Source organism: Vanellus vanellus, assembly GCF_965231255.1.
Source record: "Vanellus vanellus genome assembly, chromosome: 6".
NCBI classification, from domain to species: Eukaryota; Metazoa; Chordata; class Aves; order Charadriiformes; family Charadriidae; genus Vanellus; species Vanellus vanellus.
In genome coordinates, this window is record NC_138911.1 from 16,664,616 (window position 1) to 16,689,230 (window position 24,615).

General features: G+C 42.8%; 1 protein-coding gene across 1 annotated transcript in view; it reads left to right on the forward strand.

The window, feature by feature from the left end:
- Nucleotides 1–9,686: 9,686 nt before the first annotated feature.
- The window catches only part of PTPRJ (protein tyrosine phosphatase receptor type J), a gene marked incomplete at its 5' end in the record, with an annotated part of 81,546 nt that continues 66,617 nt past the window's right edge, over nt 9,687–24,615 (forward strand). The window contains one exon of the mRNA XM_082485004.1: nt 9,687–9,761. Coding sequence (XP_082341130.1) covers nt 9,687–9,761 — 75 coding nt within the window. The remainder of the gene's footprint in view (nt 9,762–24,615) is intronic.

A 24,615-nucleotide genomic window follows, 5' to 3' on the forward strand; every position in this document is an offset into this window, starting at 1 on the left:
GATACCTACTTCCTGTAGAATCAGAACTGACTAATAGACTAAGTAAGATTGATGCTGGGACCAATCATTAAAAAAACCCAACCATATTTATCTCACTAAACCATGTAGTAAGGGCAAGATTGAGTTCTGGTGCAGAAAGAATATGCTTCCTAGAAGAGAAACATAATCAGTTTTATTCCCTAGATTAATTAAGTATGCTGGATATAGGAAACAAATTAATTGTGCAAATGCTCCATTATGATTCCCTCTGATAATTACTAAGAAGCTCAAGCACATTCTCTATTATCTCCCACTTTCCTGAGCTGCAGGGATCAGAAATCTCTCAAAAGGACATGCCACCCTGAAACTACAAGACACACACTTGCCTGGGCCCCAGGCAAGGATGGTCTTATGACAATGATTTTTCCCTTGTATCAGTTGTTAAATATCCCTATTAGAGTACATTAGAGTAAAGAAGCGAGCAACTGAGAGTGAAGAGCTTAGTCCTAGTAGAAAGCCTCAGTACTGTCTGGTTTGTAGAAGATGACAGCACAGTCTGACAGAAAACCCATGTGTTAAAGGCCACTTGTGCAGTGCTTGCAACCACAGATTGAGTCCTACCTCTGCTTAGGCTGATAGTGCAGCAGCAGCAATACTCCTTCAACAAGAAGAAAAACACCCTAGTTTCAGTGTTTCTGTGCTTTTGACTTGCTGCTTTCATATTGAGGTTCTGGACAGTTTGACTTGTTCCTCATCAGCTGCTTCAAATCTTTCCTTATTTCCTTGCTTTGGTACCACCTGGAGGTATGAGTTTTGTGGAGAAATAAGGCAGTAATTTTCTGCCATACTCTTGATATCTGCTTCCCCCTCACCCTATTCTCTTCCCGTTTCCTGTCTCCCTGGCCACTGTTTTGGCATTTCTTGCCAAAAAGGAGTGTTTTTACAGTGATACAGTTAATTCGAGTAACTGTACTGCTGTAGAATCATGTATAGAATATACTTGAAAGGAGTTACATGTTTAATCTCTCAACTAGCAACATAGGTGACAGGTACAGCTCCTTAGCCAGTCACTCATGGGGGCTAAAAGAGAGAACAAACTCATGTCATCTCTGCCAGAAAATATAGTCTGTATAGCCATTGCCCTTCTGTACTAGCTTGCTTTGGAGTTACCCTGCTCTGCAGCAATTAGCAAGGAGGATAAGTATGGAAAATAACAAATGATTGCTTGTTTTCATATCCTGCAAAGCTGCTGCAACAGCATATATCTGTGTAGATGCACTTTGGGAAGTTCAGGATCTTTAGGAATATGGAAGTTTTCCATTTTAAGAGAACATATTATTCTACCCAGCCTTTTTAAGCTGTCAGCTGTAAAATTAACTTGGACTATTGCCAGTAAGTATCTGTTGAAGCAGGTTGAATCTAATCCATCAGTTTTCAGAAGGATCTACACCTCCTGCAGGGTTTATTGTTAGTTGTTGATGTGGCTTCCTTGCCTTTTGGACCCTCATTTTCTTGGGGAGCAGAAGTACTGTTCAGAATAGCCTGTTGTTCAACTGAGGAATTGCAGCTGGAAGCATTGCACACAGAAACTATTAATCCAAAGAGCAATCTGCTGCTGTATCATTTTTGTTCTTATGCAAGTGCATAGTATTAGAACATGGGGAAACAGTAATAGCAATACTCCATTTTTTGGTTTGTATCTTATTATTTCACTTACTAGAGTTTAGTGAGCGTAAGAGCTTTTACCAGCAGCATCAGGAAGCTGTACAGCACTGACTGTTCAAGTGGTAGATAGCAGGGAGGTTTTAAAAATAGATATTGAAAAAAAAGTTATTGAAAAACAGAATGTGGGATTTTTGAAATGGATGTAAGCAAGCTAGGCACTCAGCTCTCATTGAGAGTTGAAAGGCCAGCATAAGAATTTGGCCAGCTAAGCCTCAGCATGTCATAAAGGATGGTTAGTGCTGTGGTGCCACAGTAAATAGCAGGTTGTTGCCAAAACATCATTTCCAGTCAGACAGGACAAGTAAATGAACAAAGATCAGAGCGCATCACCAGGCATTAGAATACCAAGTGCAGGGATGCAAATTCAGAGCCAGGGAGTTCAGCCATGCTAGGTGGGATGTGAACTGATCATTTTTTGATCTCAGCTTTTGTTTTCTTCCCAGGCAGATGTCTTCCTAGCCTTCTTGCCATCTTGCTTTTCAAGCACAACTGCTAGGTGTTACTGCCCAAGATGCTTGAAACCATCCAAATTCACAATGGTTTGAGCACAGTAAGCAGGACCTGATATCCACCAAGAGGAGTCTGAGGATACCTTGCTGATCTTGGTCTCTTGGTGCTGGATACCAATGCTCCAGGCATTCAGTCTCACCTTTTCCTTGCTTTTTTCATCTTTGGTTCCTGACATTTTTTGCATACCTTTGTAAAAAGCAAGAGATATTTAACTTAAAGCAGGTATTTGTGCAGGAGAATACTGGTTATATGTAAAACAAGCCAGTTGTGCTCCAGACAGTAGTTTTATTGCTCAAATAACTGCTTCTCCCACTTTATTACAGCATTGCCAAATGTAGATTGCTATGAAAATAGTCCATGCTTCAGTACCATGTGTGAAATGGGTACAAGAAGATGTGTCTACATCACTTTTAGGGGCAATGTCTACAATGGAGCAAGAGTTAAATGATGCTAAAGACTCTAATTACTCTTCTAGGATGTCCATAAATGGTCCTTTTCTGATATAGTTGATATGCATCACACTTGGAAGATGTGCAATCTTGCATCCTTTTTTCCTGTTCTTCTGACAGTACAAATCGGAGGGTAAGCAAAAGACATTATAAAAGCCCAGCATTCAAATTCTGCCTACCCCCCGATTTGTACTGTCAGAAGAAAGGGAAAAGGAGACTCATTCATTTTGTCAAAGATTTCAACGTGTTTAATTTTTAACCTTTTAATTTGTCCCTTCTTTAATGAACATCTGTCACTTTGGGATTTGAGCAGTCATCTGTGACTCTAGAGGTGACAATCCTCTGATGCGGAAATCTTGGTGCTGTTAAAGTATCAGTGGTTTTGCAAGCGGTGTCACAGAACCTGGTTTTGCTGACAAGTTTCTTAAGGTTTCAGTTCTTGAAGGCAGCAGGATGTATTGCAGGAGATCACGGCAGATGGGACTTCTGGACAGCATAAACTGTCCAGCCACTTCCTTTTCTACTGCCCTTGACAGAGGTCCCTGGTCATATACACACCTGCTAGTTTACACTGAACAGGTGATTTCCCTCTTTCACTAGAGAAGACCCAGCTATTGTATTGTTTTGTAGTATAAGTTTAGCAATTAGCTTGCTGTTATTCTGTTTGGATTATATGGTGATTATATTTGGGGGACTTAAATAGTAATTGAAAGTGATTGCACTGAAGTTTTGTACGCTGAAAAACATCTATGCATTTCTTTAGTGAGCAGGGAGACAAGAACAAAAAAAAATTGGCAGGTGGAGAAGTAGAAATCTTTCTGCTAGCTACACAGGCTGCCAGCTTCTTCTGGTATTTCCCATAATCCTGCCAGTCACTGCTTCCTCTTGTTCTATATGCCACCTCAGACCTCTTTCTACTGTGTGGGGCAGCTGAGCTATGGCTGTGCCCTTTGATAATCCCTGTAGAGACTGCCTATATGAGCATCTCTTTCCTCCTGCCCTTTCTGCAGGTCTAAGTAAAACTGATGTGTATTTATTGTGCTAGATCCCTTTGCAATCCATGACATTACTCCTAGTGATTACATGGGACCTTGCATTTGTGAGACAAGCTATAAGACCATGACCTCTTTCCTACCCCCATGGAAACAGAGTCCATTTGTTGCTGTGGAGAAGATGACCTGTTTAACAGGCTTGTGTCTGTTTGAACTTGAGTCACTTACAAAAATGTTCTGTTGTGTTGGAAGTAGCTCAGGCGCTGCAGATGCTTTGGAGTGTGTTAGTCTGTCGGGTTTTAATGCATATTTTCCCTTCAATTATTATGTAAAAGATATTCTCCCGCCTACCTGCCTTCCCACACAGAGGAAACTGGCCACTAAATGAGCATAATAGATTGACTGAAAGTGTTACCCACCTCCAAAAGTAGTTTTCAGTTATCACACTTTGAAGTCTTGTTGAAAGTTGGGTAGAAAGCCCACAAAAGCTTGTTTTCAGTTTGTTCTCTTTGCTAGTCCCCACCGCAACAATAAAAACTGTCTTTCTCCTCCCCCTTAGTCAAAATAAAACCATCTCAAACCTGGCTTAACCAAAAGTCAATTTAACTTTCCTCTTGTTGTAAAAAAATGATACGTTGTCTTTGAATATCCTGCCTGCTCGTGTTTTACCCTCCATCTGAAAGATGGCTCTTCCAGCAGCTCAGTATACCTTTAATTCCTTGTAAGGAACATGAGAGAAATAATAAAAAAACCCCACTGTTTTACTCGTTAGCAGTCCCCAGCCAGTAGCTCCTGCAGTTACAGGCTGTGGAGTGCTTGCACCAGCAGAAGCCAGGTTAGGGCCACATCCAACATCTGAAACCTTTCTGCATCACTTCTAATGGTAGAACTATCCCCAGATGCAGTATTTAGCCACTTTCTGCTTTTTACCAAAGGTGCTGCTGAGACTAGTGTAGTGTTTGCTGTAAATTCTTCAATTTCTCCCTGCAGATTGACACCCCTTCTACTATGAAGACCTTTAGTCAATCTTTTTAATTTCAAGGTTATTTTCAAAGTAGTAGAACTGCATTTGTTCCTGGGACAACACTGTACATTATGTTCATGTACAATTTAGTTTATTCTCTTATTCCTCTGTTGCAATGTAAAAGGAACTGTAGTCCTGCTTTGTGAGTTGTTCCCAGGAGACTCATCTCAGAGTTCAGTGGTACATGGAAGCTCGAAGGACCCTTTTGGGGTCAGAAGAAGTGGTGTAAATAAGAACCAGAGCAATGTCAACCAGAAAGAATGCTTTGGGCTTACATAGCTTCGGGGCACTGAGCAATGATGGACAGGACAGAAGTCCATTTGTCATTCTGTGTGACTCACATAGGCCCCATCTAGTCTGAATCTGAGGACTTGCAAAAACACACAGCACTTTTTAGACCTCAGTCTGAACTCATAACCCAGAGTGCTTCCTCTCTTATGAATATCAATAGAAAAATATACTTTCCTTGCAATTTTACCTGTCTTGCTTACTGAAATAGCAAGCTGATGCTGGCAGACTTGTTTCTTGCTATGTGCTTATACAGTATGTTGTACAATGAGGCTCTGTTTTGGACACTGCTACTGAAGGCAGCTAAGAAATGCCCTACCTGGTCAGACCAGTGATGAATCCATCTAACCCAGTATCCTGTCTCCAGCAGTGACATTAGGAGATTCCGTTTAGGAAGAGCAAACAAACTTGACTGCTATCTGACGTCCATTCCCAGCATCTGGAATCATTGATTAGGGACATTGTAGGCTCATCTCTGCCTTTTCCCTGTTTATGGACATGTTGTCCGTGAATTTATCTACCCTCTTTTTGGAACTGCTTATACTGTTTGTCTTTAAAACCTGCTGTGACTACATATTCCACAAATTCATTGCCTGCTATGTAAGAAAACATTTTATTTTATTTCTTAAACCAATCTCTTATTAGTGTTAGTGATCCCTAGTTCTAGGTGGGATTTAGTGAACAAGTTTTTCATTCATCTTATTTCCAGATAGCCATCTCCTCTCTTAATTGAAAAGTCTCGGCTTTTTAAGTCTCCCCTGGTAAGACAGCTGCACCGTGAATCCACATGGTTTTAGCTACCCTTCTTGGTACCTTCCCTCAGTCCATTATGTCCTTCTTGCAATGCTGAGAGCAGTGTGGCACACATTAGTCAGGATGTGGGTGCACCTGGTTTTCACTCGTTGGCAAAATGATGCTCACTGCATTGTTCTCAACACCCTTCCTGATGATGCTCAACAATTTGATGCCTCTTTTGGCTGACACTGCACACTGAGCTGATGAATGAAACTGTGAATAACTAATGAGAATACACTATTGTGATCAAGGCTGGCTGTGGTATGCAGTTAAATATAGCCATACCGATTTTATTGTTTTGGGGTTTTTTTTAACATATTTAATTGCCAGTTTCAGTGAAAGACAAATATCAGCCAGGGTAACTGCTCCAAATTGGACAGCTTTGGGTCGCTCTACTTTTGCAGTCTCCCCTTTCGCTTTGCCCAGAGCATTAGTAGTATACCTTACTGTATAAACTAGAGCACCCATAAGTAATATGCCTGCACATTCTTCCTGGATTTGCGTGCAAGTGCCCAAGGCGACTTTCAAACTTACGTCTCCTGTTCAAAAACTTGATTATAAGGATGAGGAAACACTTCTTTTTGGCGCTTCCTTTTGAAGAGGTTTTATGACTCAGATGCACAAATTAAATTCCAGATGAAAGTATAGTAGAAGCCTTAGCCCAGGAGCAACACCTACCCAGTTTTACAATCCTGTCACACATATAGCATTAATAGAAGCCTGTAGAATAAACAAAACTTACCTATAGAAACAATTAGGTGACAGCAGTTGTAATCCAGAGAATTTCCAGCAGATTAGTAACAAGCTGTGAAGAGCCTGTGGCCTGAAATGCAACCTTGAGCCTCTAATTCCTGGGAAATTACTTGTGTTGTGATGGTTATTGCTGCTGAGCAATTAACACCTGGAAGACTTTAAAAAATTTGGCTTTTAATTTCTCTTTTCCATTTTCAGCATGTGAAGTCTCTGATTGTGGCATGAATCACAGCTCTTTGCCATCCAGCTCTTGCCTGAGGTCTGCAGGGCTAGCAGTCAACCAGAGCATGCTATAAAGAGCAGAGGCATTGATCCAAGGAAGCAATCAGGTACACGTGTCATTCTTTCTCCACAGAGCTCTCAAAATCTAATCAGGAAAGCTTTTTTGCAACATTCATCCCAGAATTTTAAACAATCTGGGGGAGACAAACATTTCATCAGCATTTGTACATACAAAAAAAAAAGTAATTGCTACCAGTTTTACTTTTTCAATGATCAAATAGAAATCACACTTCTGTTTTACATTACAAAATAATTACACTTTTAGTGCCCCATGTTTCTTGGTGCTTGTTTTTTTTTTCTTTTTGTGGCCGTCATCTTCAGCATATCTGAGCCTATTCAAATGTCTATGAATCTTGGTAACTCACTTCTTCAGTGCAGGAAGAGCTATGTCCCTGATTGTGTACTTCCCGCACGGAAGAAATGCCTCTGGAAAGGACTTAATTCTTTCCTTGAGGTCTGGTAACAATCAGAGATGTACCCTAAAACAGTAACAAACCTCCTATGCTCTCTTTGTGCCAGTTTAACCTACAACGTCAGAAATCTTGCTGATGACTGGCCCTAGTTATGGTTATAATTAAAGATATGCATTAAGGTAATTTTATACTACAGTCCTAGAAATACTCTGCTTAGATATCTCTACTAGCGAATTTAATACACTCCTCTACTCTTTTGGATGCTCCAGAAATGAGACTGTCTCCCAGAACTTCATAGCCCTCCTGGTTCAGGTACTTGACATACAAGTAGTTGAGAAGATTCAGCCACAAATGTGGCATGAGAAAATAATTAATCACAAATTCCATGTAGATTGTATGTGAAAAGCCCCACCAGCTATTGGCTTCCCCACCAGATTAGCTTCCTGTAATAGTGATGTAGCTGCCCAGTTGCTCTGTGGAGCAAGGAATTAACATAGCCTAAGAAATACAATGCCCCTTTGCTTCTAAGTTGGGATATGTGGCCTATTAAGAGAAGAGGAACGAGTGAACTTGAGAGTCTAGGGACATGTAGAGTCTGGGGATGGCAACATCAACTTGAAGATAGTTACAAATTTGAATAGGTCAGAATCCCACTTCTTGCTGTCTCAGTGCATTTTTTTTATTTATTTCCTCCCTCAGGGCTGGCTGCCATTACTGCTTAAATCAGTGGAGAGATTCCCACTGAATTTCAGAGGTAACTGGATTAGTTACTAAGTTGTCGTACTGGAAAGGCATGCAATTAAAAAAAGCTATGCTGTTCTTACTGAGTTGGAGCTAAGGATGGCCAAGTATGATTGCTCAAGTGCAGCTGTGCAGTGTAGCCCTGATCTGACACTATGAAGGTGGTTCATTGCATTTTAGATGCTGGTGAAACCCGGACTGGCCAGGAACTTCAGTTTGGCAACTTAGACCCACTGGGGCTCTGCCCAGGCACAGGGAGCTGCAACAAGGAATTATTTTTTTTAAGTCAGAGCTGTAATTTCCAAGTGGTAGGGTTTGATCTGCAAAAGTTATCTCAGTATAACTTCACTGAAGTTGGTGAGAATTCTGGTAGGTTTGTGGTTTACCAGGAGGAATCTTCAGCTGGAAAGCAATTCTCAGGTGCTTTGCACTGAATGGAAAGGGTAGAAAATGTGGTTTTATTGTTTGTTTTTGTATAGTATTTATTTCCTTATTTGGATGCACCCTAACAATTTTAACGTGCTTTTCTGAACTAATTATGTATTTCCTACAAATTTAATGATGTGAAGGGATGTCTCCACACTGTTTATCTAGCTCCAGCTGTAAGTCTCAGCCTCCCAAACAGTGAGGTATGCACATACCCATACTCTTGTGAGTCTTCCCAGGAACTCCTGTGGAAATAGTTGCTTCCATAATGCTATGCATATGTTTTGAGGGCTCAGGAAAGACAGGGAAATTACAAACATGTGAGTTCAAAACTTTTGAGAACACGAAGACTGCCAGTGTTTCCATAATTAAATATATGCTATGTAAACTGACCCTGTCTCTCCTCTTTCTTTACCCAAGTCATCTTGAATGAAATGTGAAACAGTGCATTAAGCCTGGGAAGTAAGTTAAGGTTATAAGAGGGATTGCGTTTGATGATGTCATGTCCTTTTTGATGACATGGATAAAACACGTCCCAACCAGTGCCTGGAGAGGGACAGGACTTCTGGGGGAAGAGGGGGCCCTGGCTGGGGGTGATGAGTGGTGCAAGAAGGGGAGCCGATCACTGCGGCAAACCCACCAGCCCCTCCTCCGGCCTCAGCAGCTCCTTACACCCGGCCGGGGCCCCGAGGGGCCATGTGGGCCCGCGGCCGGTGGAGGGGAAGGCGGTAGAGGCTCCCGAGGCCGGGGGTTATCTCCTTTTTACCACCGACCTTTCTGCACATCGCCCGCCCCCCAGCACTGTCCCAAGGCCGGGGCGGGCGGCAGGGCGCACCCTGCGGCGCCGCTTCCTCCGGGGGTGTGCACAGCAGCCGGGAAACTTTCGGAGGGAGCCACTTCCTCGCCCGGCCCGGCGGCGGGGTGGGGAGAAGTCAGATGCCGGGAGGGAGGGGTAAAGGCAGGGAAGCGCCAGCCGCAGCCCCCCCGCCCGCCGCAAGACGGCCATTTAATCCCTGGGCGAGGGGCCGGCGGGGATGAGCCGCGGCGCAGAGTGGTGACCGGGCCGGCCCTCCTGCGGCCGGCTGTCCCGCTCGCCCCCTCACTCCGCCCCGCGCAGGGCTTCCACCCGCCTTTCCAGGGAGGGAGCGCTAGAGGGAGCGGCGGGAGGGTGAGGCGGCGCCGCCGCCTGTGAGGGCGGCGAAGGGGTGGGACGCCGGGCGGTGCGGGGCGCGCAGCCCGGCCATGTCTCCGGGGGAGGCGGCGTCGGGCTGAGCGGCCGTGCGCGCAGCGGGGAGCGCTCTCCGTCACCATGAGGCGGCTGCTGCTGCTGCCCCTACCCCTGCCCTGCCTGCTGCTGCCGCCGCTGTTGCTGCTGCCGGCCGAGGTGAGACCGCGGCGCGGGGGACGGAGCAGCGCGCGGGAGGCGGTGGCGGTGGGGGGGGGGATTCCGTCGTGGCCGCCGGTCGCCGCACCTGCCCGCGCCGGGAGCTGCCCTGGTGGCAGCGGCGCCCTCCGCTCCGCGGGGAGGCGTGCGGGAGGCCGGGCAGGTGTGCGGCTGGGGTTCGGGCTTTGTCCCGATGCCGCCCGGGGAAAGCAAGGGGAGGCTGAGGGGGGCCGCGGCGTGGCCCGGCGGAGGCGGTGCTCACCTGGGGCGAGCTGCCAGCGGGATCCCCGGGGCTTCGGCCTCCCCCGGCGCTCTCCGCCTGCTCTTCGGGGGTCGTCTGAGCCCCGCCCGGTCGCAGCCTGGGGATCGACCGCCGGCCGGTAGCGGCTGGGATGTGGCGGGGGTACGACCCTGTGGTACTGTTACGTGGCTTCTTTCGGGGCATGAGGCTGACCCGATTGTTTACCTCGCTAAAAGCTGTCTTAGGTAGAGGAGGGATGGCTCCTGTCTCCCCACTGAGTATTGTAGCCTGCCCTTGTCGTGTCGCTGCTGGTTAATTAGTAATATGTTGTTTGCCCATCGGCTGTGCTGGTCGTGCACATCATCCACTGGGTTACAGCCTTCAGGAGTGGTACGGAGTTTGCACGGGAAAATCCTGCCGTGTTCTGGAGAGAGAAGACTTGGCAGTGTGGGGCTGCAGGTCAACAGGAGGCCTTTGCCAGCGCACTTGTGTTTCAAGGCTCCCGCTGTGCCCAAGTGTGTTGCAGGATGTTGTTCCAAGAACACCTTTCAGTAATGTAAATCAAAATCCTTTGCCAGGTGACATACTCATCGCATGCTGGCATAGACTTTCACCCCGTGCTTCTGTCAGCTGATTGTTTCCTAGTGTTCCCATAGGAAAGCTTCATGACTGCTGTGAACTGTAATGTTTTGGGGCTTGCTGAACTTTTGCTTCCAGGCGTACCTGCTTGGCCTCTCTGCCTCAACAGTCTCTGCTACAGAAGCATGAACATGTGTTGGTATAGACCAAGGTGCTCAGTAATCTGTGGTGACAGATAGGCCTGGCCTATGTTTCAGTCCCACCCTGAGAGCTGCAGAGCAGAACTACACTTTAGATTTTTAACTGTTGTTTCCTTGTCCTACATTGGCATCAGCTTGCGATTACACCTAATAGCTATTGTAAACTCTTACTTCCTCCTCCTTTTGTGTCTCATTCAGTTTGGGGTACCTTGCAGTGTTTTGTTGTTCCATCTCTGCTGTTGTATCAAACTAGGTTTAAAAATCTCTTTTGAATAAGAGCTAAAACTGACTCATGAATCAAAGTACTCCAGCATTTTGGAAAAGCTCAGGGCAGACCTGGATTGACCTTGGGTATAGCCTTGTAGGCTCACCCAGGCAACAGGAGCCTTGTGTACGTGTGTGGCTTGTATTGACTTCTCTTCCTTGAAGCAGAGGAGCCTTTGTGTGAGGATCTGCCAGCTATAACCTCTATCGTTTGTAGTTTTTCTTCTCAAGCAGGGTATGAAATCTTGTGATTTTCCTCTTAATTCTGGCTCTTAATTGGTGTCTAGTATAATAAATAATAATAAAAAAATTGGATCGTCTCCTCAATTACATGTAGTTACATTTATACGTTCATCATCTTGGGGACCAGCTGCACACCCCACTGACTCCCTGTGGGACTCTCGGGTAGGTCCTGTTACCCCCGATAGTATCAGAGCTCCCATCAATGTGCTACAGGACACAGGTCAGATCTGCAGATTTTGGTGTGGCTCATTTTAGGTGGGAGTTCCTGAGCTCATCATGTCATGGTCAAAAACTGTAGACTTCCAAATTTTCAGACAGTGTCAGTTGTGACTTCAGGCGTACCTGTGAATGTGAAAGCTGGTGTGAGGAAGTCTCCATTCACCAGACCTCTTAAGTGGTGCTGGTCAGCACCTTGCAGAGTTTTGAACATTAGGAGCACTTGCTTGATCTACAAAGAGAGGTGGGGGGAAAGGCCTCTTAGAAGCTTTGTCCTTAAAAGAATAGGATGTAAACTGAGTCCTCACTGATGGTGCGATTCTGCAAATTGTCCACTCATTTGAAATCACTAAATTTCAATGTTGCCACTTAGGTAGGGAGGATAATGTTTATATATATTTGTATAACCCATTAATGCCAGCATTAAGGATGCAGAATAAAACATTGGTTGGAGGGAATGCTTGCTCTAAGCACAAAAGTCTTGTTGCCTGTTCCAAGTAGTGTTCATACGATCTTGCCCTCTAAAAATCAGGATGATCTCTGATAGGAAACAATTTTACTCTTTGTGGTGGGTTCTTTGCACAGGTTAAGGCAGATATCAGAGTTGGCCAGTGTCGTTCATGGTGTGGCATGTGTACAGGTACGGGGACATGGCTTGGGACTATATGGTAAGGTATTTAGCTGGTGTAAGAACTGGCAAGACTGTCAGGCACATGGCATAAGATGGACTTTGTGTGTTGCCAGTAAGAACTATTGCCCCTTGTCTACAGTCTCCCTGCCAGCCCATGAGAGGAAAGGCAGCGAGTCGGGTGGAAGTGGCTCTCTGCTGGATCTGGTCTCCGTGTTGCCTTTCAGATGGCTGTGGGGTCGGTAAGGGGACAGTGCTCCTAACACAGACAGCATTGTCAGCTCAAACACACGCAAGGGCTGGGAAGCATCCCGAGCTGTGGAACGGCTGTGTCATGGCAGCTCCTGGGTGGTGTGACAGGCATATGATCTTTCTGTGGCGTCTTTTACTCAAGAATAAGCATCTTCCTTATTTTTAATGAATTACAACATAGCGGGCAAGGTTGGAGTTGTTAAAAAACAAACCTTGCTGTATGTTTTTTTGTGGGAGGTAGTGACTTGAAAACGATCATATTAGTGACATGACAATATAACATCTACTCAAGAGCAATGGACTTTTAAGCTCCAGTGTTTGTGTGCTTGTTTTGGTGCTTAGAGTTATAAATGCCTTTTATGTGGACCTAACAGCTTGTTCTTACACTTTATTCCATGTACAGAGTTCCTAGTGATACTGCGTGAGTTGATTATATAGGTTTATGACTTAATTAGTGATTTGAATTTCCAACCGAGAAGTTAAAATTAAGCACCATCATATCTAAAATATGGGCTTGCTCTGTGTGTGTGTTGAATGTCAGTTAATTTCTGCTATATATTGGTCATTGTTAATCATCCTTGTTGATTCTTCTCTTGTATTGTACTCAAATTTTAGTTTGCAAAACTATTCTAGGTAATCTTCAGCACATAAAAGAAAAAAAAAGTTAAAAATAAGTGCCATTTAACAAAAATACTTTGGGATATAGGTCTACAGGTAGCTCAGTTTATTCTTTTTTAAAAGCTCTAAGCTTGAGAAATGTGAGGCTCCCTTACTGCTTCTGTACATACACTTCCAGGGTAGAACCATTGACCACCTTTAGAAACACACCTATGGTCATCACTGATGTTGAGACCAGAGCAGGCCTGGACTTACGCAGTGTAGACCAGAGAGGGAAGCTGTGGCTGTGAACTGAGTTTGCTTGTGTCAGAGGAGCTTAGAAATATAGTTCTCATCTGTCAGGACAAGTTATTTTTCTGTGGTGACTGACAGTTGATACTGAAATGCAAAGGCTTTCATTTTTGTTTAAAACTGCAACACAGGTTAATTTCACATGCTTCTTTATGTTCATTACAAGAACACACAACACGAACACCTTCTGCAGTACTCAATAGATGCTTTGTTTTCAATGTGGCATGGATGCGCATGGTGCTTCCTTAGCTGCATAGGCTGACTGCACATTGCAGCACACTCGGATGGTTTCCAGTACTTTGATTTTAGTCTCCAGCCAGCAAAACACAACAAAATATCTTCTTCTGCACGTTTGAGATCAGAATTCAGGCCCACAGTGGAAATGTTGTCTGTGCAAACAGCCATGCTATTATTAGTACTTCCTCAATTATGTGAGCTACATGCAAGTCTTTGTTGAGGATTTTCATGGCATGTAAATTTTTTTGGTTGGAGTTTCTAAATATGAGAGAGAGAAATTGCTACTGTTTTAAAATCTTTGGTTGCTTATTGTGTAGGGCATAATCCATATAATTTTAATTTATACATTTCCTACTAGAATTACAGTGTATTATAGAGTGAGCATTTCAACAACGTTAGAGAGTGGTTGGGAACTAGGAATTTGATGTTTGTAGGTATGAAGCCTGTCTCATGTTGTTTATTTGGGTTTTTTGCTTGCTTGCTTGAAAGAAGATCCCTGATACGAGCAAAGGAGAGAAAAGCTATTAAAACAGTCAGAAGCTGCACATCTCTTTGTTAGCCTGATGTGAATGCTTTTGGTTAAACTCCAAAATTTGAATGCAAATAGTACCTTGAACATCATAGAAGGTCACTGGAATAGTAAGAGAAGCTTGTTGAATTTTCTCTAGCAGAGAGGGCCTACTGCTGTATAGGAAGAGGAGAGTGAAATAGAACCTTGCCTTAAATGGAGCCATCAGTAGGAAATTAATTTTCAGCAGGAGATGACTGTGCAGGGGAGGACTTTAATTGTGGGGGGAAAAAGACAACTAAGTGTAGGTGAGCATGTGCTAATATGAAATGTTAGAAAGCAATGTGTGTGGGGGGAAAGAGTGATCAGGCATGTGCAGAAAGAGAAGAACAAAACAGATGCACTGCTCTGGAAGGCTGCACCAAGGCTTTTCTCTAAGTGCTTTCCAGCTGTTCCCAAATGTATCTGCACATAAACAGGCCTCCTGGGGCTATTAATCCAAAATTCCAGGAGAAAATCCAAGATTAAGTGGGAAAGGTATTTCTGTAATCCAGCAAAGAATGGACACATACATGTGGTCCAACCAGAGCTGGATTGATGAATTTAGGGCCTCATTTAGTTACCTTCTGTGCCATTCATGGGTATTCTGTGGAATAGGCAGGGCAACACAGAGTAATGTCCTTATCTTTCTGTAAACGTTGTTGGTATTTGGCACATCACTGAATGTAGTTAAGGTTATTTTCTTACCATCACCAGGAAATCGGAGGAGTCCCTTGGTATTGGAAACCACACAGTCCAACCATCACTCTTTTCCCTCTGTGATTTATCTGAGACACCTTAGGCCACATATGAAATCCTCTTTCTCCACCTGTAGAAGTATAATGGGAGAAAAGGAAACTGTGCTTTTAACTGTACAGATTTTTTTAACAGAATAGAGGAAATTGCACGTACAGCTAGAAACAGGACGGAGTGATGGTGGAGTCTGCTGTGGTACCAGACCTGGTAACTGATCTTGGCTTTACGTGGTGCACCAAACCCACTTGGTGTGTACAGGGAAGAGAGCAAAGGCCTGTGTTTGACATGAGTCCTACTTTGCAGGGGGAGAAGGGACCACTGGAAGGATTACCTTTAAGGTCTCCTAGGCAATGTCTAGAAATCCCTTTCTCTCCAGTGCTGCACATCTGCTTGTTCTTGGTTTCCTTTTCATATTCTTCATGTACCTCCCATTTGTTTGGTATGCTTCTGACTTTTCTTATCGTTTTGTACAGTTTTAGCCAAACTAAACAAGTAAAAGAAATATCTAGTATGTCATTGGTAATTTGCTAATCTATGCAAAGTTTTTGTTGTGTCCTGCATCTGGGGTTCTACTTTAGGCTTTAGAATGTGGGGTTTTTTTAAATGTTGGGTTAGGTGTTTTGTTTATTGGAAAGACTTAATGGTTTTTTGGTTGATTGTGGTGTGCAGGAGAATGCCATCTACATACTGTAGTAGTGTTTTCTTGTGCACCATATGGGCGAGGGATTGAGTATAAGGACTAGTTTGTGTGAACTTCACCTGTATTTCCCCCATTAAAGATAAGAAAATTCTGCTTCTGAGACTACAAAGTCATCAAGTAAAGACTTGAACATCAGGTCCGGAGCTTTACTGTAGATTACAATCTCTCCGTTGTAGCCTGGTAAGCAGATGCAGTCTCTTAGCATATCCGTGTTGTAGGCTGTGGGTGTTTCAGAAAGGGTGAGGGTGACATCTGGTCCTGGCTCTGCAAGTGGGTCTTGTCTGTGCCTAAAGGTGCTGGAGCCCTCTTCTGTCACAGCCCAGGTGAGAGGAGGGACTTAAGTGCCTGGGAGCTTTTCCTTGTTAGGATTTTATAATTTGTATCTAAAACACAGCTGGCTCTGTGATTAGGTGCATTCTTGGATTAATTCTTTACTTCCTTTTGGCAATATTTTGATAGTTTTTCATCTGCCAGCTTGGAAGGATTTGGGTTGAACATAGCCTGAATGGGAGTGCTCCCTAAAGAGGGTTACTTGTGCAAACCAGCCCAGCCTGTCCCTGGTCATTGGGGGAATCATAGTGATGGTTTTTGCATAGTCCCAACTACATCCTATTCCTGTTACCTTTCTATATCCTACATCTACAGATCCATTTTCATCTTGCAGATCTCTTTGACAAAATAAAGGTTTTGGTTTTGTTTTGTTTTTTTAAAACATTAAGTCAAATTGTGGTCCTTTGGAAATATCGTTCTCCTGGCCATATCTACAGGAATGATTAAAATTCCAAAATGTAATTTTAGTCCAATTTGTACTGGCTACCCCATATAGGGGCAGTTTGGGACTTCTAGGTAATGCTGTGTGAATCCAGCAATCTTTTGCCCTAGAGGCATTGACTAGTGTTTGAATTACTTGATAGTAAACACTTTTATTCTGGGCAGCAACAATGCCTGAGATACTGCAATTAGAATGCTTATTTGTGTATTCATTCCCATATTAATGTCTCTGTAATTTTAATTTCAAAGGTCCCAGAGGTTCACAAGTTCGCTGCTTATCAGGAGCTTTCTTCACTCAGGAATAGTAAATCCAGGCTGGTTGTTCCTTGATTTTGATTGCAGTAAAAGTGGTCAGCTACACCTGATAAGGTCTATTCCACTTCTCTTCCAGTGGATCACCTGAAAAGTTCTGCATTTTTATTAATTTTCTCCAATTGTTTTCCCAAAGAGGTGATGTATTTCTGTAAATAAGAATTTTCAAAAGGGCTCAAATTTTCCTTGGCCCTGGGTTTCACATGTATCCAAAGTATTGCAGTAAGTAGTGCCTGATACCAATATAGGTTTGCTTCTTGATGCATTTTGGCTATTTGTTGTTTTATTTTCTTCACTTTCCCACTGGCTTGTGGCCTGTAGGGTGTGTGTAATTGCAAATCAATCCCTAGTAATTTGCTGACCAGTTGCACTACTTCTACACAAAAATGAGTACCTCTGATGAAATGACCATGAGTACCCCAAATAGAGGTATTATTTCGTTTAATAGTACTTTAGTTACTTCTTTTGCTTTGTTCTACATGGAAATGACTCTGGCCATGTGGAAAAGGTATTTGTAAGTACCAATAAGTATCTGTACCCCCCTTTTCTTGGAAGTTCAGAAAAATTGATTTGCCAGTATTAGGATTGTTTTTCAAACATACTTCACATTACTGAGTCACCTGTCGGATTGTAGTATATATATTTTTCCTTACTAATTTCTGATTTAAAAATTTATACAGGGAGTCTGCTCCACAGTGTGTTTTATTATGTTTTTCTTTGACAATTCCCCGTATCTGTTTGGCAGGAATTATAATTCTGCCATCACTCAAGTAGGCCCACCCTTTGGAGGGAATCTGCCCTCCTAACTTTCCTATTAATTCTTTATTGGCTCTGGAGATTTTTCTGCTCGTTTAAACCCTTACCTCTGTTATCTGGAATTAATGTTAAAATCTTTTGCGTTCTTTCTGTTGTCTGTTTAGCCTCATAATCAGCCAATTGGTTACCTTTTTCCTGGTCAGTGTTACCCTTCAGATGTTCTCGGCAGTGCATGACAGCAACTTTGGTTGGCAGTTGAATTGCCTCTAATAGGCAAAGTATTTCTTCTGCACGTTTGATTTGTTTCCCTTGTGCAGTCAGCAATCCTCATTCCTTCCAAATGGTTCCGTGAGCGTGGACAACCCCAAAGACATACTTGGAATCTGTCCATATATTTACTTTCTTCCCTTTTGCCAATTGTAAGGCCCTAGTCAAGGTGATAATTTCAGTCTTTTGAGCTGATGTTCCAGCAGGTAAGGACTGGGATTGAATTACCTTATTTGCTGTTGTCACCGCGTATCCGGCTTTTTGGTTACCCTGTTGGACAAAGCTGTTTCCCTCTGTGAACCAGGAGTCCCGTGCATCTTCCAGGATTCTTCTTTCATATCTGGCCTACTGGAGTACACAGTCTCTATGGTCTCCACGCAATCATGTGTCAGTGGTTCAGATGTCACCTCACTGAGGGAGGAAGCTGGGTTTGTAACATTAGTTCAAGTATGGCTGATACTGCCTGTGAAACTAGCACTGTGATCTTTTGGCCCAGGGTAAATTTGTGGGCTTCCTGAATGTTCAAGACCACAGCTGCCACAGTTCGTAGGCATCCTGGCCATCCTTTGCTCACTTCATCAAGCTGTTTAGAAAAATAGGCCACAGCTCTTTTGCTGGGTCCTAGCTATTGAGCTAGGACTCCCAGAGCTATACCTTGTTTTTCATGGGAAAACAGCCAGAAGGGTTTAGTAACATCAGGTAGGCCCAAGGCTGGCGCCTTCATTAGTTCCTTTTTAAGCATTTCAAATGCATTTTGAGCTTCTTTGGACCAGGTCAATTGAGTGGGATTGTTTCTTAAAAGTTCATACAAAAGTTTTACTGTCATTCCATAATTGACACCAACCTGTCATTCCCAAAAAGGTCCTGAGTTCTTTTACCGTCTGAGGGAGGGGGGCTTTGCAGATGGCTTCTTTTCGTTCCGTTCCTAATTCTCTTTGTCCTCCAGACAGTTCATATCCAAGGTAGGTTACCTGTTGTTACACCATCTGAGCTTTCTGTCAACAAACTAATAGTCCATTGAATACAGTCAGGTTTTGTTTCAGTTTCTATTAACAAGTCATCCACATACTGTAAAAGGGTTCCATCTCTGGAGGGAGGGTCTCATGTTTCAAATTCTCGTGCTAATTGATTCCCAAAGATTGTAGGACTATTCTGAAAACCTTGGGGTAATGCTGTCCAGATGAGCTGAGTTTTCCTACCAGTGGTAGGGCTTTCCCATTCAAATGCAAATAATTTTTTACTTTCTTTGGCTAAAGGCAAACAGGAAAATGCGTGTTTTAAATCTATTACTGTAAACCACACTTGATTATTTCACAGTTTAGTAAGTAAAGTATAAGGATTGGCCACCACAGGGTGTAAATCTTCAATGATTTTATTTACTCCCCTTAAATCTTGTACTACTATGGGAATGATATTCTTCTCCCTCCCTGAGGTCCCAGCAGCCCATATTCCTGGATATACCTGATTGATAATTTCTTCAATTTCAGGTACTAGTGCAGCAGACTTTCCAGGGTATATTACTTAATACACTTAAACTTTCAGTTAATTGGTTTTCTTTTACCTTTAGTTCCATGGTTCTCTGTTTAAAGGTTATTTCTGCTTCCAATTGTTCCAATAAATCCCGACCCAATAATGGCCTGGGTTATTTTGGTAGATATAGGAATTGGTGTATTCCAATCTGTTTTCCCAATTTAAATTTGAGTGGCTTCAAAAATAATTCCTTTTCCTGTTGGCCAGTGGCTCCTATTACATTCACAAAAATCTTTATTTATAGGTATCAGTTCTTGATTCACAACAGAGAAGGAGACTCCTGTATCTACTAAGAATTCTATTTCTTTCTCTTGTCTCCCTAGCTCTGTTTTAACCGGTGGATCCACTAGGGTGGATGCCCCAGGTCCCTGTCAATCGGCCTCTGCTTCAGCTATCAGGGACTGCAGATTTTTGTTTATCTTTGGGCATTTGTTTTTCCAATGCCCTATTCCTCAGCAAATTGCACATTGATTCCTTCCTAACCCGCCTCCTCTCTTTCCAAAGGGCCTTTCCTTTCCTCATACTCTAAATCCTCCTCTATTTACCATTCCTCTCTGTTCTGAGGCTGCCACCGTAGCTATTGCTGTCACTTTCGTCAATTTTCCTCTATCTGCATCCTCCCCATTCCTAAAAACTCTCCATGCCTCCTCAAGAAACTTCTCTAAGTCTCTCGTATCCAGTTCTTTTAATCTCTGTAACTTCTTTCTTATATCTATACCACAATCCCTTTGCTGTTCTGGGATTTTTGCAAGGTAAAAAGCATATCTGCATACATAACTTCGTCCCACTTTCCTTCTTTCCCCAAAACCAACATTAACTGCAAGATAGTACTACAATTCAGAGATCCATTAAAGGGCCATTTTTCACCATCTTCTAGTTTGTACAAGGGCCACCACTGATTACGGTATTTGATTAATGTTTTCCTGTTCACATTCCCACCTGGCAGTCCCCCTATATCTTTCCAATGTGCTAAAATACATCCTAGGGGGCTTTTATTTAAAAAAAAAAAAAAATGCCACCACTTTGTTGTCCTCCCATTTTACTGATTCCTGATTTGATTTTCTAATCCGCAAAATACATATACTGTATAAGCAACCCTTTGTTTCTTATCCCAATTTGTCCACACATGACACTTAGGACAACTAAAGTCCCAACCAAAGTTACCCACAGTTCCCGAACACAAAAATAGGGTTACACGAATTATCATGACGCAACAAACACCTTTCAGGAGGACACATTCAAATGCACTTTGGCCACTGCTCACAGCTATTTTACAGCAACACGAACACAGAACTATTAGGCTTCAAACAAACAAACTGATAGTATTACCACAACAGACTTTTTCCAAAACACCTCCACTCTGCTGTCCTCTTAAACATGCTGTCTGTTGTGAAAGTGTACATTAATATGTACATAACAAAATACTGGTTAATAACAGAGTTAACAACAAGATTATAAGGGTCCTGAGACCCTACACTGGCTTTGTTCGTCTCTGGCCGCACCCCTCATGGGATAACTGAACCGTGGATCCGAACTCTGCACTCGCTTCTCAGCTATACTGTCTCAGTCACTTATTTCATTCACACACAAGTTGTGACTCAGTCCATACACACATAAGTACCAAATCAATTTTTAGTAAACAATTCCTTATGAGTATCTCCGAGTTCAATACCAATAGATCAATACCGCCACAGAGTATGTTATTACAGAAGTACGAAGCTTACCACCGGGCCTGTACCAGCGTACTACATACCAGAGTACACTACTCACAGCAAGCATGCACATAACCAGAAGTACAAACACTTAATGCAAGTGTTGTACCAATACCAAATGTATACCCTCAGGCATTAGTGGACTGGTATATGTCGCCCTGCGTAAAACGTCTCCTACGACTTATGGGAACCCCCTATTGACTGGTCCCTTAGACTAGAACGCATTTTACCTTTATACCGAAAGCTTAAAGAATACCTTGCTAGATGGTCCTTGTCTGCTCCTGCAGTGACCCGATTGAGGTGAGGAGTCCCTCCAGGAAATCCCAGGGGTACCCTAGGGAGTCTTGTTCTCAGCAGGTCCTGCAGCTGAGCAGAGCCGGTCCCATCTGGGGTGCCAAAATGATGCCATGAAAAACTGAAATCAAGACTCAGTAGTCTTGGTGATTATTAAGCAGGCATTCTTTATTGCAGCACTGGACACACAGGGGGTAGCTCCTCCTAATGTTTGCTGATGACACAAAACTGGGAAGAGTGGCTGACACACTGGAAGGCTGTGCCTCCATACAGCGTGACCTGGACAGGCTGGAGAGTTGAGTGGAGAGGAACCTTATGAAATTCAACAAGGGCAAGTGTAGGGTACTTCACCTGGGGAGGAATAACCTCATGCATCAGTACAGGTTGGAGGCTGACCTCCTAGAGAGCAGCTCTGTGGAAATGGACCCGGGAGTCCTGGTGGACAACAGGATGACCATGAGCCAGCAATGTGCCCTGGTGGCCAAGAAGGCCAATGGCATCCTGGGGTGCATCAAGAAGAATGTGGCCAGCAGGTCAAGGGAAGTCATTCTCCTCCCCCCCTCCCCTTTACTGTGCCCTGGTGAGGCCATATCTGGAGTATAGTATTGTGTTCAGTTGCTCCCCAGTTCAAGAAGTACAGGGAAGTGCTGGAGAGGGTCCAGCAGAGGGCTACAGAGATGATTAGGAGATTGGAGCATCTCTCTTATGAGGAAAGTCTGACGGACTTGGGTCTTTTTAGTCTAGAGTAAAGAAGACTGAGGGGGGATCTTACTAACACTTATAAATACTTAAAGGGAGGGTGCCACGTAGGTGGGAACAGTCTTTTTTCAGTGGTGCCCAGTGATAGGACAAGAGGTAACGGGCACAAACTTGAGCATAGGAAGTTCCATCTTAACATGAGGAAGTAGTTCTTTACTTTGAGGGTGGCAGAGCATTGGAACAGGCTGCCCAGAGAGGTGGTGGAGTCTCCCACTCTGGAGACATTCAAAACCCGCCTGGACGCTGTCCTGTGCAACCTGCTGTAGGTGATCCTGCTCTGGTAGGGGAGTTGGACTAGATGGTCTCCAGAGGTCCCTTCCAACCCGGACCATTCTGTGATATCTGTGTAGCTTTGGTTGAGAAAGAGAAGGGCTTCCATCATTACCCTCTGGGCAGGTGAAAGAAATGCATGTTAGTAGTTTCAGCCTAGCAGAAAGTAGCAGTGTGGAACCATCAAAAGAGATTGACTCAGCCTTGCCAGTGGTTTTTTTTTTTTAAATATTAGGCATGCCATAGTTTCAGCGTACATTTTAAACATCAAAATGTGACTTGTTATGAAAACTACTGTGAAGGGAAAAAATGGGTGCCTGTGGCTGGCATCAAATTTACATATGCAAAACTGTATTATGTTAATAAGGGAGTTTAGGGTTTTCCTCCTTTTGTAATCATCAGTTGTTTTCTCTGATTCTGCAGGAACTTTGTATACTTACACCTGTCTCAAACTAAGGGTGAAATGAATGATGTTAAGTTGGTAGGGTCCTTTTAAGTAATTAAATTTTGTTTTCTTTAATTATTTTTTCTCTAGTGAAAGCAGATATGGGAATTCTAATGTCTTCTTGAGGCTGCACATATAATCACACATTTATAACCAAATTTGGATCTGGGGACTTGACAGCTCATGGCTTTCCTGCTACATGAACTGTGTTTTCTAATCCCTAGTGTTATTTCAGTCTCCTTTCAGGGTCGGCCACTTCTTCTAATACTAGGCTTGGAGTTCAATACCAATAAAAATGTACTTGTTCTGGTGTAATTCCAGTGTTGCAAAGTAGGCAGTGCCTGAAACCACCAAAGACCTCAGTTAACCACCTTCTATGGATTTATACTTTTTTTTATTTTTATATAAAGGGGAAATACAAGAAGTGTAGCCACAGTTTCCTTCCCATAGTCTTTGTAAATGTGTATCTTCAACAAAACTGCAAAAAAGAAAGCACTTTCATTGGGGAAGTTCATTATCTTTGGTTCAGTTTGCATAATTCTTTGAGGGGAATTCACCTCTAGGGTCTAGTTCCGTGTAGCTGGGCACCAGGGAGAAATAAGCAGCCCAGCTTTGAGGTCAGGATCTGGCCTTTTAGCTGGCATACTGTGAACGCCACAGAGGCCTGGTACTTTAAACTTAGAGTTTCCAGTAGATATCGTATCTGACAGCTGAAGAAAGCAGACTGACATACTCTCACATGAGATGAAGGGGCAGTGTTGACATCTGCAGAATGAAAATACTTTTGTTTTCTTTTTTCAATATCTCTCTGCAATTCAAAGTCCTATTTCTGGAAATATTTCTGAGATGGAAGAAAAAAAGAGGAACATTTTTGTGAAAGTTTGGTTTGCCTTTTTTTTTAAGTGACTAATAGACTAGCCAGTTATTCTTTCTAACGAACCTTGTACTAGTTTTGAGACTCTTGTAACCAACTGAAGAAATGCACTTTATTGGTACTATTAAGTTGAATGTGTTCACCTGAATGATCAATGAGAAATTAAATGTATTGCTCCATCCACGTTAAAATAATTGAAACTATCTCTTAAGTACATGCAAAGCATTGGTAGATATTGGTATTGTGAATGTGTTAACTGAAATCCCATTTTAAGACCTAATTATGGGAAAGGACAAGGCTGTAAGATCTGGAATTAGATCTGTTGGCCCTTTGTCCTTTAATATCCATAACAATGCAGGGAATTGTATGTATATAATAAATCTCAACAATACTCTCTTTTGTCCCTATTAAAGGAAAGAAAACTTTCATTTGTAACTTAGAAGGACTTGCATTTGGAGATGTTAAAATTTCTAGGAGATACTTGGAAATAAAGCTAGCCAGCTAACAGAAGCAAATAAAAAAAAAAAAATTCTTTTATATGTTTGGAAACAGGCATCGTTTCCAGCTTAACAGTTACAGATGGAATATTGTTGTAAAGTGTTTAGCTGTTTCTTCATAAGATAAGACTTTATTGGCTAATGTCCTCCAGCACCATGTCAGTGCATTTTTATCTTCTTGTCATCTCTTTCTCCAGCTGTAGTGATTTTTCATTATTGCTGAAAGGTAGTCGTTCATAAATATAAATGTCTTAACACAAGGTATTTTTTTAATGTGGATTTGAGACTATGTAATGAAAGTGTAATTGCTTCTACGCTTTTATTGTGTGTGCCCAATTCCTCTGTGACATTGTAATTTCTCATACGCTATACAGTCATAGTAAAAGATCCACATTAAAGAAGCTAATAATTAGCTCTCTATATTCATGAAATTGAAAGCATAAAATGCTTGAAAAAGCAGCTATATCCTTAACTAACTTTATAATCATATAACCTGCTTTTTAAAAAAAAATAAAATTAAAAAATCCCCCCAACCAGGCATTATATGCTTTTAATGATTAAAGCATATAATTAGTTTATTGTACTCTGTATTAAG